Raw genomic sequence first — 18023 nt, forward strand, 5'->3', positions numbered from 1 at the left:
TCGAAATTAACACACCTCGTCGTCAGTAGGTAACAAAATATTATATCATTCTTATGAATAATATTGAATTAGATGATACTAATTTTATTCCAATTATGCATAATGCTAAATTATAATATTAAGCAACACTCGCTAACAATTATTACTTAAAAATGTAATACATTATGGCCGTCGTACCGTAACTGTTTAGTATTCTCGGCATAACGGTGCGGCTCTATTTTGCGATGTTAACACCTGTACGGTCCAATAGAGGCGAAGAGAAAATGCTAACCTTGATTGTAAGAGCCACGAAAAGTTAGCCGGACATCGAGGTCGTTCTCGACTCTTGTGTACACGATGTAACCTACTTCTTAATTGTTGTCGTTTTTATTATACCGCCGCAAGTGTTGATTAAAGTTTGTTACGAGATATACAGACACTCTCTTATATCATTTATAATAGACCTCAATGTGGGCTGAGACACAAAAATGTTTATACAAATAAGCTGACCGTGTGAATTTTTTAAAGTTTATTATCAAAGGAAGTTAGATAACCGCCATTTTAAGCATTCAAAAATTGAGCAATTGTTGAATGCAACACGAAATAATGAGATATACTTTTATATGTTTTGGCCGATATAAAATTTTAATTTGTATGAAAACGTTATGTATAGTGAATAGCATGAATCACACAACTAATTATCCGCCATTACCTAATAACATAACATTTAGCTACAAGCTTGTGAACGCTAAATGTTAGTTATTTACCAAACCTGTGGTTTGCTGCGCCGCGGCCGAGCCATGATACGGATGTATTACGGATAAATTGAATATCCTCGATGGACGTTTTGAATTTTGTTTGTGGGGCATAAACGGACCTCAAAGACACTTAATGTGGTTGAGATACATCCGGAGATTTCTTCTCATGTGCACCTGTTGAATTTACCCTTTCAACGTAACTTCGCATACATCCCGGAGTCGACCTAAATTTGATAAATTATCATCTTTCTCTCATTTCTCAATTCTCTTTTTGAGCACATAAAATATTAAAACTCTACATAATTCAAAAAAAAATAGTTTTGTATGTAATATTAATAGTTATAAAAGTTATCGTCTCAGAAACAACCTTTTGACTTGATTCATGCGATTGTTAATAAAAGGAAATGTCAGACGGAGTTCAAGCTCTATTGAATTTGGCGAAGCTTTGGTTGTAACGGCTGTAACAAGGCTGTAACATAGAGAGAACAATTACGTTATGTTCCGATCGATATTGTATTACAATAATTGGATATTAATTTCGTTCACTAGACATGCTATGCAACTGTCATTTAACTGACGTACGTACAAATATGGGTAAATTGATATGGCGGAAGGATTATATTAGTTATCGACAAGTTATCGAAGGTGCTCACTGCTTAGGTTACATTCACTGTCGATAATGTCATTAACTGATGGACTTCAATACTAATTCGGAAATGCTTTTATATTATTTTGTACAAGCACGCTAGTTGTAAGTATTATAAGTAGAATGGAAAAGAGGTAGCTTATTATGGAATCATCACCATGGTATGTAGAATAAAAGTGATTCAGTGAACTCTGAGCTTATGGAGCAAACTGGAATAAACTCATGGGGTATAATCAACCTAGCTGAGATAATAATCATGTTAAAACTAATAAGGATACGTAGTTCCTTCATACTATTTTGATACATCATACTTCATACTTTTTTTATTTTTAAAGAAATATGAAAAAAAATATTCCGAAGTAAATAGGTACTAAACTTTTAAATTTATCAGATCATAATACCTTATAATAATATTGCTTGAATATTATTTTTAATTCCATGACGTAAAGCAAATCTTATTCTTAAGGTCGTTAACTGACATTTAGTTAATTTAATCTCTGTATACATTGGTATTTAACAAGAGTATTTAATCAAACTATTCTGGCTTATATTGCATACACATTTTATTATAAACAGAGTGCAATATTGAATATTAGTTAATAACTTTTATACTTACTTGTTCTTAATCGCTACTTATTGATTTGGGTAATTATAAAACATTTTCTTTATTATTAGACTGGATTGGTCACGATCTATTTGGTAGCTTATTACCCATACCATATTTAATGAAAAATATAGGAACAAGCAAAGTTCCGATTATAAATATACCTAAGTAGGTAATAAATGTTAATGTATAAATTAGCATTTAACGAGTTATGTAAACTGCATAATGTGAGTAGCCACAAATGAGTTCTTAACAAATAGACATATTTGTGGGTTTTGTTGTTTGTATGTCAAATTGCAGCGTTGGACTTGACAAACTGGTTCAGGTGGTGATGACGTCACGATGTAGGTTGGCAGTCTGACCGCTACCGAAGCACGCGACATGCCAGTACATTAGCGAAACTACCTATACATATCTATCATAGCTTTCATGGTTTGATTTTCACACTTTTATGCAACACTAAGCCCGTTCAGTGGACACCCTTTCCCTTTCAGTCTACACGAATTTGTTATCGGATTGGGGTTTCTGCAAATCCATTTCAATGGATTCGAAGAGCTCCAATAACGGCTATTTAGTTCGAGAATAGATTTATAAAAATGGATGAGCGAAACAACGAATAGGTTTTCAGCATCCAATACTAGAGGTATTTGATTGATAATTTAGATAACATGCTAACTAATAAAGTATATTAGCATAATGTTAATTGTAACCACAATTAATACTTGAAATGTAATTTACTAAATAAACACAGTTATCCGTAGTGAAACTCAGTGTATTGATTTGAGCTGCGGATTTATTTAGTGTGTATGTTCTATGTAACAAATGTTTAATAAGTTAGCCGTTAGGATACCTAAGAATTACTAAAAAGTATTGGCAGCTCATCGCCACTACTTTTACGAACAACCCGTATTTTGCGAGACCTTTAGAGCTAGAGCTTTTATCATCTCATTTGAATAAAATTTAAATACCTATTCGTTTACTATAGATTATAGAATATAGATAAACTGACATTTTAATTTTTTAAGTTTTGTGTATGTTATTTACCTAACTGCATAGATTTCAGTTATATATTTTTTCCACATAATTTGATTTAAGAGGAAAATAAAAGCGATCCATCTAATCATCAGCTATAATGCAATTCCTTTACATATTGTCATGGCAATAAGCGGTCATCGCGCACTTTCTCCTGCCCCTTGTAGGTAATGACGACAACATAAATGTGACTCATTACAAGACACATCCGTGACTATATTTGATAACAGGTTTTATGAACAAACTTCTTTTTATTCAGCCTTCGTGTGATATGTTTCTATAAAGTCTTAAAGTAATTATGAAATAATAAGTCGATCACGCGTCGTATTTAAGAATTAGTAGCGAAAGCTCCGGGATGATAAACAGGGTTATCGCTGTTATAATGAGATATTTTGTTATTTTATTGTAGCTCAGGTCCAATAAGGTATTAAAATATTATTCTGAGAAGTAATTGTAATATCTGCTATAATTATACTTTCTAACATTATTAAACGTTCACGATTGCATATAGCGTGCAACTATTTACGATATATTATTAATTAATTAAACTTTGTTATTGGCTCCAAGTGTACAAGATAACAGTTCAAAAATGCTGTATTGTGTATTGAGTTTTATGAATACCAAATTTAGCTACGGTAATTATTTTCTCGTATCCCAACGGTTGCTTAATTGGACACAAAAGTACCTACGGTATTCAATTGAAGTTTCTAAAAATTGCTTGATACACTATGAACTATGAAGTAATTTGCCTTCACCGTACACGGCGAATGAACGTAGTGATCGATGTAAAATAACTATGGACAATTATTATTCATGCTAGACTGTCGAAACATGGCTACAGGTCTCAAATATCACGGACCACTTTGCAAACTACGGTTTAGGAATAGAGAAATTTTGATTTACTTATTCTATCTAGGATGTGGAGATTTTGCATCGCTTTAGATTTCACATATTAAACTTAATTATGTTAATATTATTTATCGAGGATAATTTTCTTCTCTAATCGACTATTCCATTGATCGGGTCTACAGTAATCTGTGTATCGTGCCCATTCCAAGACGATGTCGTTCAGTAGCACACACCGACCGGTTCTAGCTCGCAAACTACGGTAAGATATATATGAATATATATCGATGAGTGAAAGCGACGCCGCGCCGGCACAAACAATACGCATACTTCATATTGATATCGATTAATCTGTAATGAAAGTGAACTTACTAATGCGTATGCATTTATGTACATAATTTAATAAGGTAACGAGCGAGCGGAGGTAAAACTTTGTTGACACGTTAGGTACTTTGATATGCTTTGATGTAGAAAAAAAGCAATGTCAACTGCAACGTGACGGACTCGCTCTGAGGGATTTTTTTTTTGTAATTTTTTGTTATTTTGTGTGATATTGACATAAATGTTATTAAAGTTACTGTAGCAGTGGAGTTCACTGAACACTGCTTTGATTAACGATTACTTATAAAAGTTTTCTTAATTTAAAATATTGTATGGATATGGGACATAGAACCGTATGAAAACATAATTAATTTTCATTAATATTATTATTTCCTCCAGTCCCAGCTCCTAGGTATAGAAACTGCAAGCTTTGAAAGACCGTTTGTAATTAATAAATACATAAGTAGATTAATGTTTAATTAAGAGAATGCGTCAGGAACGTACACATATAAATTACATTGGCAAAGCAGTGTTTCGAATGCGTTTGATATTTTCAATTTCAATTAAATATTATGCATGTGTTAACCAAAGTAGTACACACTTTAACATACCTGGCTCATTAACGAAGAAAATCGTTGAAAGTTACTCTTTATATACCAATGGGGCGGGAGCTTAAACGATATATAAAAAACCTTGCGCCAATAGAAATAGTTCCTACTTGGAATGTTTCATAAAATATGGATAGAGAGAACTCAAGCTTGTGAACTTTTAAGGCTTTTGGTATCGATTCCACAGCTTTTAACTTCGTTTGTGCCAGCCGCATCAAAGAGATTTTTGATCGGCCGCTGTTGAAACAATGGAGAGAGGTGGCATTGGCTTCCACACGCTCCGAATATTATTTTAACATGAAAAATCCGTATTGGGATACTTTTTGAGCTTTATTGTCGGTTAGATCAATAATTTTGAATGTAAACTTTGGCTATTGTAATGTTTATGCTCTAAGAAGTACAGGGTTTTACTTGATATAAACATCATCAATCTATGATTTCCAATCGACACTGGTGGTCGATTATTCGACTTTGAGGCCCTTAATCTAAAGCCATATGTTGCCACATTATAAATAGCAAATTTAATGAAAATAAGTATCGCAAATGGCTATAGAGTGAAACAGGTTTTATTTTTTTTTGTCTTTTTGGATTAAACATGTTAAAGTACCAAAATATCACATGAATACCAATATTGTATGCACTGCCTAGTGAAGTTTGAAATAAGGGTAGTAAAGGGATTTATCGTAATTTGTACTGCACATTCCTTAATTTATATTTGTGGCGCGATCTCGACGATACAAACTTGTAAAATATAATTTATCAACTTATCAATATAAGTAACTGTAACGCTTTCACTTATTATCTTCAACAACCATTTTAAAATATAGTTTATTGGGGCAAATATCTTTATGCATTTTATCGATTTCAGATTTGATTATTTTCGTCAAGATTGTCTTGCAAAAGACGTTCGTTCAAAAGTTTTTATGTGAGTAGTGGCCTTACAGATTGCGTGTGGCGTTTCTGATTTGTTCTATAATTGTTGTCTTTATTATTCGCATTCATATCGCTAATGTTATGAATGACCACGCAACGGAATATTCGAGTCCATTTCAATGTTGCATTCACTCTGTGTAGATATGCAACGTCTACGCAATGTAGCGTTTTGGGAAGTTTTTAGTTTACTAAAGACTAGGTAGTTAGGTATACAATATATTGCACAAGAATATATGACAATATTATTTTCAATTTTTCGCTTGAGACACACCTAATTATAGGTACAACGACTAATTATTATCAAAGATAGAGCTTCCTCTTTATGAAATATTTAATAAAGGTGTATCTACATACAAAGCTCTACAAAATTAAAAAGTGCTTTTTACATTATTTTTGTGCAGCGTTTAATATTACTTTATAATTTCACTATGAAGTGAAAATATATTTTGTAAAATTTTCATCACGTAGGTAGCTGTAACTACTAACTAGGTAGTTAGATAAATGAAAAACGTGTGTTTAATAAATATCTATTTTAAACGAGCAATAACTACTTAATAATATAACGGTGTATTATTTAAATTCAAATTGAGTAACATTTTAATGAAATGAATCCACCCATATCCTGAATAACTAATGTAAATACAAAATAGGTACTTAATCAAAATGAATATTTTATTTGGTTTCATTTAAAAATCCATTTAACGTTTTTAATTGAGTATGTATTTTATTGTCAAAGCAAAACTTATAGAGCGATATTGTTTTGTAAAGCTCGAGTGAGTCCGAGTTGGGGTTGTTACGTGTATCGCGATCGTGGTTTTCGCACAATAGAGGAAGGAGTTGCTCGATCATTGTTCAACTCACCTTGGGCTTGAGTCGGCACGAAGGCAGCGCTCCAAATAACAAGGCATAAACAGAGATACATATTGCAATTGTCTCCTTCGAACATAATAAAATATATTTTGTAAACTGTCACTGTAGCATGGTACAAACAAGGAACACAGACACGTGCACACACATCCAAATGTACGGTGAAGTTTTTAAAGTTCCGTGCGAAAGTAAAAGTTTCCCATTAGACGTTTCGAAGGGAAGGCTGCGCGCGAATTCCGGCTCGTTGGTCGTGTGAAGCATGCGCTCGCGGCGGTGGAGGCGGACTGGCACGCTCGCCGCGCCTGGCTCGCCCCCACCAGGCGGACACCTTTCACCGTTATAATTCGTAACCCGAAAGACTGTTGAGCAAGGCTATAATATGACGATTGACATTCAACAAAAACGGCACGCTTACCATACGGAAATAGCCTGTTTACACGACCATTACTATTATAATAGAAATGGCCGAACATTGTTTAAAAACAAATAAAAACAATAACCAATAATACACATTGAAAAATCAAGTCTGCCAATAAAGTATTAGTATCACTGTACTACATCCTCTTAGAAGGCTTCATCCGAATCGAGTCATGGCCAAGAGCCATGAAAATGGAGTTTCAGTAACTTGGCTCGTGAAAATAGCGATGTAAAATGGATAGAATTTAATCTCGACATGCTCGTACTAGACGTGTACTGCACAAAAGCTCTACTAGCTGTAAATTAAAAAGTCCCAGCGTCTCTAACAATCATTCAAATTGCACAATTATCATTTATCTACATGACGAAAAGGTTTTTATCTTTCAAATGCCATATCCTGATATATTTTAAAATACTTTTGAATGGTACGTAGAAACAATTTTATTATTAATCGTTTAAAAATATATTTCTAATCCATACTAAAATGCATGCATCCATAATAAAATGGGGATGATTGAATCTTTACTATGTCTTACGGTATTCAAGATTTTTGTAAGTTCCTTTGTTGCTAATAAAATATTTCTCGTATGTCACAAGTTAATCAGTAGGTACACAATGTTAGTATTCACGAGAAAACTCGCTACTTAAAGAGCTTAGTTTCCTTCAGAATTATTTGTCAATATGAAGGAAGACGAAACGATTTATTTAGAAAAATGTTCTTTGATTTTAAAATGCTGCTTTTATATTAGATATTGTTATCATTAAAGCTTCCTACTTATCAATTTTTCTTTATTCCAATTTATCTTGAAACAGAAGTCGGAACTCTATCTTACCGAATGCATGCAGATAATATTACAAAAATTGTGAGGCCTTATTTATGACAGTGCAATATTATTACTTAGAAACGAAATATGAGAACTTAACTAGAAGAGTAAAAAATGAACACAGAAGTAACAAAACGCGCAGTACGAAAAGCTCTTATTGGACCTAGTTATTATACTTGGCAAGCTCTCGCCACCTGTAGCATGCGAGGGTTGGTTCGAACCGGCAACTCACCTGAGAAAATCAACGCTAGAATTAGGTACCTACATAGTAATACTAAAGTCTAAAATATCAGAGATTGATAAATAAATATTTGGTTCGATTGATGCCTAAATAGTTTTGATATTTGACCTATAGTATGGAAAAAGTGAAGTTTTTTTTTCTATTCTCTTCGTAATTTTCACGATTTTCTCTCCACAAGAACCTTCCTTGTGCCTTACCAAAATTGTAAAATGATGCAATTTTTTCCAATTCTGCACTCGGTGCATTTGGCAATGCATTTTCTTTAAATAGATTGCTTTGTTTCGAACATATGAAAATGTAGTGAAAAACTAAAAAGCGCCCAAGAATATTTGAGTTTGCGTATGTCACGCTGTATTAATTATTTAGCGTTCGTAATCTCCGATCTAGCCTCAAGCAAGCTATTTAAAATTTTTCCCGATACACCCGGAGGCGTTGGCAATGTAATTTCTTTTTTCACAATATCCAATCCGTTGATAAGATATCGTCCACAATTGTTACGAGCGTACTGATGCGAAGATAATCGATTATTATATATCCCACCAAAAACATAAATGTAAAAATTGGAGCCGAGTTCAATCGTTGACTTAATTTGCCAAAAAAGAAATGAGATCTAAATGTGTGCCAAGTTCTGCAGACAGTCCAGAAATTTATTTACAAAGATGTATTAAGTTCTTAGGTTGACTGAAAACTCAATTGTTTTATTTTCCCTTAGATAACAATGTTTATTCCAAAATATAACTTTTTTAATTTGAATAATATAATTATTTTCACAAAGCAAACAACTAATGACCTATTGAACCCCATAATTTGATGAGGCTAGTTTTTAGAACCTCACAAAATATAAACAGTATGTAAAACTAGCTAACAGTAGTAAAAAAGTTATATTTTGGAATAAACATTGTTCTCTAAGGGAAAATAAAACAATTGAGTTTTCAGTCAACCTAAGAACTTAATACATCTTTGTAAATAAACTTCTGGACTGTCTGCAGAACTTGGCACACATTTAGATCTCATTTCTTTTTTTGGCAAATTAAGTCAACGATTGAACTCGGCTCCAATTTTTACATTTATGTTTTTGGTGGGATATCATTACTTTTTGTACAGAAAATTACTCTGCAAATTTGATTTACTTTATAAATATAATACTTTTTATATACGATTTTTTTCTTGCGGTTTCTCTGGATGGTTTGTATAGTATTTCTATATTTTCTTGTATGTTATGAATGTCAGCGCACATTGCCCCGTCATTATCTGCAATTTCTCGAAAAAACTCGTTTTCTGTTTAAAAGATTACATGATTTTCTAAACATCCAGCGTGAATTTGTACACACACTATTACCAAGATGCAAAGATCGTTGTAGAAGAATCGTCGCCTTACTCCATGACGTTACGGTATTGCCATGACGCGATCTTGAAATTTTACTCTAAACGCGCCTAAAGATGTTTCATTCATATTAATATTACGCAAATTAAATCATTTCGACCTTCGACGAAGCCTTCTTCCATTACACCATTTATTGGCTAAACATGTTTGTGCTTTATTAATATAATTGTATCACCATTGAATACCATGTTTAAAGCAAAATAAAGATTTTATTTATTTATTTACACTGAAATTAAAACTAAACTAAACAGTAAACACTCATAAATAAAGAATAAATAAATGTGAATATGTAAAATTATATATTATTTTTAACTGTATGAGCAATAAAGGCAATATTTTTATTACAATTTTCTTTTATTTTACGTTTAACCCTTAATTCACTACCTGAGTCCATTGGACTCACATCGAACTTTCAAACTATTATAATTTTTTCCCCTAGTGACTTATTTCCTCCACCGTCTCAGTACCTTCCTGCAGTGACGCGGGCACTGCGGTAGCGAGAGGACGTGCGCCTGCGCTGCGTAATTGGTAAGTTATTACGTCGAGTGAGTCCCATGGACTCATTAGTGAATTAAGTAATATTTTATTTATTTGTTACGATTCTTAAATGTTGCTTATTTGTCGTATTAATGATATAAAAATATGTATTTTAATTTTTGTTGTTGTTGTAGGTTTGTAAAATGGATCTAAAACAACATAAAGTTGTAAATATGAATGAAGATCAGGCGGATTCTGTTTTGGAATCATGGATCACACAAATTATGAATGATGAAGATGCGAGCCACTCTGAAACCGAAGACAAGTTACCTAGGACAGAAAGAAAGTATTGTTTTCTATGTAATTACAAAAAGAGAACAAAGACTGCACATTTATGCACTAGATGTCTGAAGTCTGTATGTTTGAGTTGCTCAAAAAAGGTATGCCGTCGTTGCCTGTAATCGGTGGTAATACCCCATTGCACGTTTTTTTTTTGTATAGAAGCGTACATTTTTGTTGTTTATTTTCGGTTTTTTACTCCTTTAGAAGTCTTATAAAATTAAAAAGAATTAATAATTAAAAATATTTGTTATTATTGTAGGGCTTTGAAAATAGCTCTGTTTTTTAAGACTGTTAGAATAAGTTTTTTTTATTTTTAAGAGTATTTCAGAAGTTTATCCAGCTTTGTTATTTTTTTGTAGTGCCTTAATAAACATTTAAAAATAATAATAAAAAAACTTAATAAAAAAAAGAGTTTTATTTGAAAAAAACACGCTAAGAAAATATATGAGTCCAGTGGACTCATGGAAGCTGTTTATGTTAGCAAATTTCACCTAGTGAATTGAGGGTTAATAACAGTTTTGAATAAAGAAATCATGCAATCGAAGTAATCCGCCCTAGCGATACTAGCGCGAGTGAGTGTGATGTCAGAGGCGCTTCGAATCTACCGATGTTTCGTCCTAAAATATGTAAACTTCAATAATCTATATCTCAGTCATTTATTGATGGATTTCAAAATTTTTTTCGGCCACTGATTAGTTTTGATCTATTTTTTAAGACTAGTAAGGTGAATATACTATTTTCTTTTTTTTTAAACTTTTCCATTTTTCCATACAAACAAAATTTATGTCATTGAAAAAAAAATTAAATACAAATAAATTCAGTATTTTCTGATTTTTTCCTTTGTACACTTACTATTACCTAGTTGATTACAAAATTTGAACTTTCTAGGTCATCTGGAAGTGGGTTAGGTTTTGTATATATCTATAAGTCAGTCAGTCTTAAAAATTGCGATTTTTGGATATTAATATCTACGCAACTGTTTAATCTGTATTTATGAAATTTAAAGTTCTTGTTTATCTTGAGGTCCTCTTGATATGTACCAAATTTGGTTTATATAACTTAAATAGTTTTCGAGTTATAAGGGGGTGAAAAGTGGCTCGAAATGGTTCGTGTAAATATACACACGGCTGCTGCTCGCCAGTTCTCTTCGCTTGAACTCGGCTTGACACGCTGCCGCGTGTCTAGATATTAATTTTCGAACACGTCGGCTCCTTCATTTTTGAGTAAATTTGAAACGATGCAGTGTGTATGGTCTAGATCCAAAATGAATGTGATTTTTTTAGAAATAGATCTTTCTTATAAATCTGTGTCGTATGAATAAGGTAAGGAAATAAAAATGGATTAAATTCTCATATCTTTTATTGAATTAGATTTAGTTATATGTATACAGTAAGTATATGTATCTATATTTCATTTATCAATTTCAATTTTGTATAAAGTAGTAAGACAAGAAGTAAGACACAGTCATTTTCTTCAAAATCTATCGGTCGAAGATGCTCATTCGCACGTAAAATGTCACTTGTCTAGGCTGTATTTCGTTATTTTCATGAATTGAATTGGTTTAAAAAAAACAACGTCTCGGACACCAAAAATATTTATTTGAATATTTGAATAAGATACATTTAGTTACATCATAACAATACAACATTCAATGTAATATTATTCAGGTATAGGGGTTATAATACGGTATTTAATTAGCTTGTTAATCAAAAATGTACTTATTATTTTATTACAATGCTGCGCATGTTATGCCGCAAATAACAGAAGCTTTAATAAACTCGGACGCCGTAGAACAGTTTTATATCAATATTCAATACAATTGAATAACCTACTAAGATTTTCCTTACATAACTTCAAATTACCATCTATTATAAAGGTAAGTATGAATGTAGTTCAAGCACAAAAAGTCAATAACCTGCAATAATCAAGAGTTTAAAGTAAATTCTATTTATAGTCGTAAAAATTCGGCATTAAGATTTTCAAACAGTTTTTAATTCGTTTGACCATAGATAGAGCCTAGAGGTAACCAACTATTTATGTCGGTCGATGTTAGACCGAAAAGCAATGTAAAGACAATTACCCAATAAATTCATTTACACAGTCCAAATATTTAAACATCTGTACTTGACAATACTTTTTCTCAAAAATACTCCTAACACTAAGAATAAATAAGTACATAATTTACATATTATGTAAATATACATACGTTCCTGTAAATATAAAAAAATAGGTAGCGAACAGGATAGTTATAAATTCGTTAAAGTTTTAATACGCGAGATGAATCTCGTATATAATACCATCTTAATAATTATTATTAACTCTACACACATTATTTTCCATATTTATAGGTTGAAGGAAACAGGACAGTACATGAAAAGTTGGCTCCAGATGTAAACACGATAGATTGAATAAAGCATTAAAAATTTTATTTGTTTCAACTTTGGCACCAATTATTTGGTAAAAGCTTTAAAAAGCTCAGTTCATATAGCGTTCAGCTTATAAAAAAAAGTAGGAAAGGCAGCCTGCAATAACAAGATTGAATTTCAAGAACCAATACCTTATCCTGTAGTAAGATCTACTTAAAAATAAAGACAGTAAATATAATTATAGTTCCATTTTGATATTGCAAAGCCGGGACAATATTATGTTTTTCTCCAATGGAAAATTTTAAAAAAGAAAGATAAGAATACTCGTATTGAGTAGAAATTAATAAATACCTAGAAAGTTCCAGACTGACTGAATCGGAGGGATTGTAAATAGGTTATTACATAGATTTTATATACCTACAATAAATGAAGGTCGATGACGGAGGGATTAGTAAAGCATCGCTTTTAAATAGCTATATTTATACTACAAATTAGGTACAGAAGGGACTACAACAGAACATTCTATATCCATCAACGTTCATTTAGTGTTTAACAAATTAACTAAGAAGTGCAATAAACTTTAAATATCTGTACAATAAATGACTAAAATTAAATAAAATATACGAATATAAATCTTTTATTTTTATACAGAATATATTAGAGAAATAAATATTCACAAAAATATTATGATATTGATGCTAACCACAATGACAGATCCATTTGCTCCCTCATATTCTCTATTTATTGAAAGATTAAGGCAATTCTTATTAAGACCACTCGCTATATTATCATAAAAGGCAACTTAATAACAATTTTATATAAGAACAATTTCATATAAATTTATATAAGAGCAAGTTTTCCGTGTTGTAGGTACGTGTCGAAAATTATCATAAGTCTATTATCGGTAAATGCAGAGACGTGGAGAGTTTATCGCGTGTTATGTTAGAAATTAAGAATCTTCGCAAACTGATATTATTTTAAGTATGGAACGAAGTTAGGCAAGCTTTTATCTAACAGAAGCATTCATCGACGAATCTGCATCAAAACGTGTAATATACGCTGATAAGTATTGAAAAGCCCTTGTAGTAGTGGAGTTATTCACACGTATATTGTCCTACTCGAAGCTGCCACGGACAGTTCACAAAACAGCGAAGTTCATCTTGCACTTAACAAGCTTGATCTGAAAGCGGTGCCCACTTATACCTACCAATTATATCTCTGATGAGTAAGTGTTATGCAGACAAGAAGCTCTGTCGCTCAATAAACAATATTGGATCTGGGCGAGCAGGTATCGCAAACACGATTCACAATATGCGCAATAGCTAGTTCGGTACGTGTAGCAAAATTATGTTAGGGTTCAATTGATTATCAAACATGTTCGTTCTCTATGTACACAAACGGGAACTATCGAAAAATAGTGTCTTATGAGACCGCACCAAAATATGTTGATCCAAACGTAGGTACCGAACTTGTCGGAATTATAAATATTAAATAGCCATTTGTATGGGATGTTCATAGTAATGAAATCGGACATTGAATTCGCCACCGGCGCGAATCGATATTACTTGTACTATAAATCCAAACCAGAGATTTAGTTTTGTGCAAAATAGTTGTTATAACCAGTTGACGGAGAAACCAAGATATTTTTGTATTAATAATTGTAAAGGAAGAAACATATAAAAGTTGCTTGGGAAAGATAGAAGAGAATAGTAAAAATAAACATGTTAAAGAGAAATGAACATTGAATGTCCTATATTCGTGGCGTATTGTATCGTAAATCGGAATATTCCCGTATAGTCTCCATTCGTGGAATTGCTTTGCGGAATTCAGTCCTGGATCAATCCAGGTATCCTGAATCGTCTCTCGTAAGACGATTACCGCTAATTAGACGCAAGACGTTCTCTCTGTTATCTCATTAGTACCTACAACAATCCTATCATAATAAATTAATCAATACTTTTTTATTAATTGCATAATATCTGAAATATAAATCATCTTTAGACTAATTAAATACTTGTCAAAGAAACCGGTATATTATTACAAATATTTCAACACGACTGTTGCACAGTCCATTTATATACAAAAATATTGAACTATATGTACAAAAATACATTTTACCTCTTGTCATTGTGGTTAGATCAACTCCGTATATTTTACTTACGATTATTATTTGTTATATTATACAATGGATATTAAATACATCTTTTTTGCATAGTTAATGATTTGTTATAATTTTCAAATTAAAGTATTTTTATAAAAATATTTTTCAAGCATTAGCTACAAAAATAAAAGCGTTATTTGCGCTTATTAAAAATAATTACTGGTTTTCGATATTATTTTAATTAGAATTTATTTTAAGTAAATTACATTCTTATTAAAATAATATCGAAAACCAGTAATATCTAATTCTGAACGTATGGACAAAACATCCTATCCTTCTGTAAAATGCCATAGCTTAAAGTAAATAGTTTTTTGTGCTTAACATCAAATTAGGCGAAAATATATTATATACACTAAAATATAGTAGGTACTTTAATTTGCTACAATTTATTTTGTTATCCTTCTCCATTATTAGCAAATGGAAAAAAATGCATATTTATTTATGGTTTAGTAAGTACATACTTGATTTTTAGGTAGGTTTAAATAATATGTTTTTTTTGTTTGCTTTTGTTTTGTATTTATTTAATGTTTTTGGAGAATCTATAGCTGTAATCTTAAATAGTCACATCACACATTAATACATTTTATCAAAATATTTTAAAGCATCGGCTACAAAAATATAAAGCAAATATTTTTTGCATGTCTATATAAAATATTTTTTTTGCATCAGTTATAACTTAAGTATATTATAAATTACCGGAAGGAAGTTAGCGCGGAAAGTTTTTTTTTTTTAATTATTAATATCTCAAAAAATTGCTCCTTAAATGCTCCATCAGAATCAGTAATTGCTCCACTTCTATAATTATTAGTTTATTTATAATTAATTTAAAAAAAAATCCAAATACTGAAAACTTGATTTCCCTATAGAATGAAAAATATTCACTTATCATAAAAAAATTTTTTGCAAAAAAATTGCTCCTTAAATGCTCCATCAGAATCAGTAATTGCTCCACTTCTATAATTATTAGTTTATTTATAATTAATTTTTAAAAAAATCCAAATACTGAAAATTTGATTTCCCTATAGAATGAAAAATATTCGCTTTTCATAAAAAATTTTTTTGCAAAAAAATTGCTCCTTAAATGCTCCATCAGAATCAGTAATTGCTCCACTTCTATAATTATTAGTTTATTTATAATTAATTTTTAAAAAAATCCAAATACTGGAAACTTGATTTCCCTATAGAATGAAAAATATTCACTTTTCATAAAAAAAATTTGCTCCCGATTTGCTCTATCAATTACAAAAAAAATTATTTAATTTTGATAATTTTTACAATAATTAACTGAAAAACTATGTTTGCATAGTAAACTACTGCGGCTGTGACGTCATCAATTATTGTCGTTGCGACGCATAAGGGCCATATTTACATGTATCAGCACTGCAGCGATATGTATAGACCTTAATGTTTATGTTTTCTTATTTATATTATTCACTAGATTTCCGCCCGCGGCTTCGCCCGCGTTTTCAAAGGAAAACCCGCATAGGTAGTTCCCGCTAACGCAAACGATAGCAACTTGACACCGAAAGATGAAACAAACGACTGAAACACAAATTAATTGATAATTACTTGAAGTTTTAATAATACGAATAAACGTACGAGTTTAGGGATGGGTAGGGAAATGTTTATAAAAATACCTATAATAAGAATGATTTAAATAGGTACAGAATAATATCTGTTCCTTGAAATTTTGCTAGATGAAAACTCAATAATTAAAATATGGCGCCTAGACATTCTTAGAGTATAATTAATAGCAACATAAGGTAAGTACTAAGTATTAAATAATAATATTATTATTCCCAGCATAAAACTTATTAATGTCATTTTAAGATAATTAATCATATTAAATAGTTGCTCTTTTAAAATCATGTCAATATTACATAATCTGTAACTTATATCTAACTTCTATATCATTTTCATCTTCCATATATTCCTTAATGCTATAATAGGCTCTCTGAAGTAATATATTTTTTACATGAGTTTTACCTGAATTTAGCACTACCAAACTCTTTAATACAATGTGGAATTCTGTTGTAAAAGCGTATACCTAGACCCATAAATGAATTTTTAACTTTGGCTAACCGGTAAAATGGCATTTCAATTTTATTTCTGTTCCTTGTGCCATAACAGTGTTTATCTCCTACTCTTGTGTGTAAGTCGGCGTTTTTGTGTACATGCAAAATATTATTAAATATATACTGTGATGGTACAGTAAGGATACCAGTATTCTTAAAGAGATCTCTTAGCGAGTCCCGAGCACGTAAATATATACGTAAATATATCTATATATAATAGAGCGAATGGCTCTTTTCTGTAAGATAAATATAGTTTCTATATCTGCTGCCCTGCCCCATAGTAGAATTCCATAGGACATAATACTTTTTATACACCATTACAATTAATCTAATATTGATTGTGTTCATTGGTTACATTTTTAAAATCTTCGTGTTTTATAAATTTATAAAGAATAGAAAAAATTCGATCACGAGGCGGGACTCGAACCCGCATAATTTCGTGATCGAATGTTTATATTCTTTATATTTATAAATTTATATTTATAAAGCCAAAAATATCAAATTCAATCTTCGTGTTTTGTGAATTATTTAATAAATCATTTACGTGATTCTTTTCTTGTTCGATGCGGGATGGTGTCGAATTGGTCCCATAAAAATTTTATTAGGATAGGCCCAGTATTTTATTTTATGAGCATTTTTGTCTGTATTTGTAAATGTTGCAAGTGCAAGTTTGAAGTCGGTTGTTTTTAACGCAGTTATGTCTTGTATGTAAAACCTTTTGTCAAAAATAAAATTCTTTATAATTAGCACATATTTTATTATTTATACTCTAGTGAAAAATTTTCAGGTGATTATATAAAAGTAGGGCTCAATTTTTTCGCGAACCCTACTTCTAAATAATTACCACTCTTCAATAATTTAAAACTCCTTGACTGAATCCCTTCACACCCTAAAATAAAAAGTGCCTATTAATTTTTCTTATAGTAAACAGAAATTCAAATTCAATTATAAAAATACTTATTACCGATTTAATACTTTGATGATAATTGATAGTAGAAATATTTATTACTAACCTTGATATTGTTGTGGACATGATGAAATGTCTCCATATTATTATGTTATATGTAATATATACGATGGTATACAAAAATTATTATCATTCGAACCTGCAATCCTAACTTGAAGACTCAATAAAACAAAAA

General features: G+C 31.1%; 1 protein-coding gene across 1 annotated transcript in view; it reads right to left on the bottom strand.

Annotated features, from left to right (window-relative positions):
• Nucleotides 1–6868, bottom strand: part of LOC123705239 (sushi, von Willebrand factor type A, EGF and pentraxin domain-containing protein 1) — a 46448-nt gene extending 39580 nt beyond the window's left edge. Inside the window, exon 1 of the mRNA XM_045653936.1 lies at nt 6589–6868. Coding sequence (XP_045509892.1) covers nt 6589–6673 — 85 coding nt within the window. The 5' untranslated portion in view covers nt 6674–6868. The remainder of the gene's footprint in view (nt 1–6588) is intronic.
• Nucleotides 6869–18023: the final 11155 nt, after the last annotated feature.

Source organism: Colias croceus, chromosome Z (genome assembly GCF_905220415.1).
Source record: "Colias croceus chromosome Z, ilColCroc2.1".
Lineage (NCBI taxonomy): Eukaryota > Metazoa > Arthropoda > Insecta > Lepidoptera > Pieridae > Colias > Colias croceus.